At 40.1% G+C, this 3,544-nt stretch overlaps 1 protein-coding gene across 1 annotated transcript; it reads right to left on the reverse strand.

Moving 5' to 3' along the window:
- Positions 1–300: 300 nt before the first annotated feature.
- On the reverse strand, positions 301–3,114 carry LOC108166349 (Wilms tumor protein homolog). The gene is made up of 3 exons (XM_017305167.1): positions 3,096–3,114; positions 2,713–2,846; positions 301–507 (listed from the first exon to the last, which is right to left on the reverse strand). The coding sequence occupies exons 1-3, from the start codon at positions 3,112–3,114 to the stop codon at positions 301–303; spliced, it is 360 nt and encodes a 119-aa protein (XP_017160656.1).
- Between the last annotated feature and the right edge of the window lie 430 nt (positions 3,115–3,544).

A 3,544-nucleotide genomic window follows, 5' to 3' on the forward strand; every position in this document is an offset into this window, starting at 1 on the left:
TGGGGAGTCACATTTCTGTCACTGATGAATTGAGGTTAGTGACCACACAAAACTATTCCAAGGGCCACAATTGTCCCCCAGGACCACAGTTTGAACACCCCTATTGTAGAAGGCAATGCAAAAGTGGAGCAGGAATCCTGGCCTTATCAATATGTCATAAAATATATTCCCCACATAGTGATGTTGTAATTCAATTTGCATCAGATCAGACAGAAAACACATCTGTTCAAATGTTTTTTAAATAAAAATAAAAGTATTTCCTAGCCGCAGCAGAAAAGATAAGTGTATAGTTGTGTAGTTTCAGTTGCATAAAATCCCATCATTAATACAACTGTGTCTCTTATGCTTTTGTTGGTTCCTACCTGTGTGTTTGCGGTCGTGCATCTGCAGATGCGACAGTTTGAAGTAGCGCTTGTTGCATCCGGGATAAGTACACATGAAYGGGCGCTTTTCGCTGGTGTCCGATCGAACTATGGCCGGAGCGATGCTGGGAACCCGCCGCATGTCCTGGGACCACGGAAAAAACAAAAAAGGTGAGATCAACCAAAAACTCTTGACGCCGTCAACAACCAAAGGAGCAAACGTGTAATTAAAGGAAGAGTCTATTAAATATAGCYGGCCGTGTAAATTAGGGGCCTGTGATCTGTCCGGGGAACATTACAGTGAAATAGTCATATATTCATGAGATGGGAATTAGCAGTAAAATGACCCCAGAATGACTGCATCCCAAAGGGAGCAGTTAGTCACGCCTTTTAGGCAGACCCCCTCTCAGAGAACCCCACTCCTCATTTCAGGCGTCACTGGAGGAGAATAACACAATTTAACATCCTCTATCCTGACTCGTACACACACAACATGACCCTCCTTTATCTCTCTATTCTCAAAATGTCTTCAGTCCTTCAACACTTTCCATTTCTCCGCCTCTCCCTCCGTACCGCCRCCGTCTCCTTCTGCTTCCAGCCATCTGCTTTCAATTTCCTCAGCATTTAGCGTAATGACCAGGAAGATAGAAAGGCTGCCGCAGATGCTAGCACTGTTAGCATCTAGAACGCCGTGTATCTGGAATTGAAATGTTTGAAGCCTGTAAAGTCAAAGTTAAAGACTTTTTTCGAAACTTTGACTGTTTATCAGCATCTGTGGTTACAAGAAGAGCTGAATCTGCATGACTCAGTCACAAAAAGTAAACAGAATGCACAGTTTAGCTAATTAGGAATTGATAGATTATTTAAATGTTTTAAGTGCTAGCTTAACTGCATTTTAAGACTATAGTTCATGATTTTTATATCCATGATTGCAGTGCCATAAAAAAAAGCTCAGTTATGAATAAATACACTTTGAGGGATTTTTGACAATGGCAAGTCTGTTTAAATACATGCCGCAAAAGTGCAATTGAATTTAAGACTGGACTTTGACTAGGCCACATTAAAACCTTTATTTGGAGGTGACCAAAATGCTTGAGCTTAAAGTCAACGACTGAGGATTTCCTAGTACAGAACCGAATTAATTGTTTTCACTCAATTACAGCAAATCATCCACTTTTTGAAGCAGCCCTCAGATCATCACACTACTTTCTTTCTCTTCTGTTTTATTTTTAATTTCTCGCTAATCAGACATGTTATGTTGTTTTTGGAGATCCTTAGCTTACATCATGCTTTCAGAAAGGTTCTGTTTAAGTTATGTTTTTAGCCCCAGGTCTGRCCTGGCTTGTGAAACTAAACCAGAAAACGTCTCATCGTTTTTCATGTGCGATTTAACAACGGGGRCCAATTATATTTTCATTTCACCACTAGCTTTGCTCCTTCTTCAAAACACTGTACGAAYGTCTTTTGATATATATTTGTAATTCACATTGAACYATCTGTAATTGATAATTAGAACATTTGAATAATCYGTTTTAAACCTTTACAGAGAATTAAAATGTATTTTTCACATTTWAAAWAAATACTCACAAAGTGGAGTAAACAAAAGAAAACAACTCTGTGGCCTCAGCTGTATTATCATTGGCAGTGACTGTGAATTTGGGTAATCCCTGCAATAAAACTTAAACCCTAACGTTACTTTGCTCCAAGTCAATCTGTTACTTCACCTTTTAGCAGCTTCTAAATTATACTTTAAGGGGCACAGGAGTGAGCCATTGTTTATACTATTTGTCCTGAGGTGGACCCTAAAGAATGAAGAAGGAACAGGATGACGGATGAAACAGGCCCCTGAAAGAAAGATCTCGGTAGTGGAGTAAAAGCAGGTCTGGAGAATCTCCCGCTCCCTGTCCTTTGGAGCTGCTGACAGACGATAATTAAAATCTAATGATTTATTAACATGTGAATCCTCGTATGGAGACTGCATCATTACACAGTTTTAACTCTATGCATGTGTTTCTCCACTGCTAATGTATTTATGTATATATAAATTAAAAAAAAAAAAACCTCTGTGCATGTTCGTTACATGTCCTGCTGCATATCAGTGTTTTCTCCTTGCACAACCTGCTCATTGCATTAGCATTAAGACACCATATATTTTTTTACCAGTCCACTTGTGGGTTCATTTTTTTTGTTTTTCTTTTCCCCCCTGCCTGCTGCAAAGTTTTCATCATGCTCAATACGACACTAAACATGAACTAGAAAACAAAGTGCAGGATAACCGCATGCAGACAGAGCTGACCAGATGATGACCTGTTGACGATAAATAAAGTGCAGCAGCAGCGCCGAGTCCCACCTGAATGCCCCTGAAGACTCCRTGTGTGTGTATGCGGTACTGCGTGCTGCAGCTGTACAACATCGGGGTGCTGGGGTCACTGTCGTAGCCCGGTGCGTGGCTGAAAACACACAAAGACAGACGCCCGTCATCGGCTTACATCCACGAGAAACTTAAAGTTTGTGAACGTTGTTTTTGTGCCGCATTGGCCTGAAGACTCAAAAGCTATTCAGTGAGTTAAAATTTCAACTAAAAAAACTTGGTCGGTGAAGATTTTCGTTGACACTCCGACACCCTTTGCGATCAGAACCCGTCCTTATAAAGGCATGCAAGTGGACAACTAAACTGAATGTAAAGCAGATCTCAAGATCAAGAACATAATTTAGTGCAAATTTAAGTCACACTGGCAGACTGGTAGAGCATGAAGAACTGCTTTACTGAGTGCACTCATTGTGTGAAGGTATGATAAGGTCAGGGAGGGAACATTACTCAAAACCCGTCACATACAGCCTGTAATGCAAATCGCAGACCAGAGTGAACTCTTCATGTAACTTGTTTTCATGCATGGGGGTAATATTTCACTGTTATTTTGTTAGGATCCCATTAATGTAGTTGTTTCTGTGGTATCTCTGTTTCAATGTTTTTCGACAAAAAAAAAAAAAAAGAAAAAAGAACCTAGAAGTCTTTAAAGCTGCCTAAAAGATGGTCTGATGTGTTTGACTGCATCCACATGCAAATAACATGACTGTAAAACATAGAGACCTAACGAAAAGGAAATCYTTAAGATACACTCAGCGGCCACATTATTGGGTATACTTAGCTGGTACCAGAATTAACCCCCCATTCAATGAGG

The sequence above is a fragment of the Poecilia reticulata genome, linkage group LG6 (genome assembly GCF_000633615.1).
Source record: "Poecilia reticulata strain Guanapo linkage group LG6, Guppy_female_1.0+MT, whole genome shotgun sequence".
Taxonomy (NCBI): domain Eukaryota; kingdom Metazoa; phylum Chordata; class Actinopteri; order Cyprinodontiformes; family Poeciliidae; genus Poecilia; species Poecilia reticulata.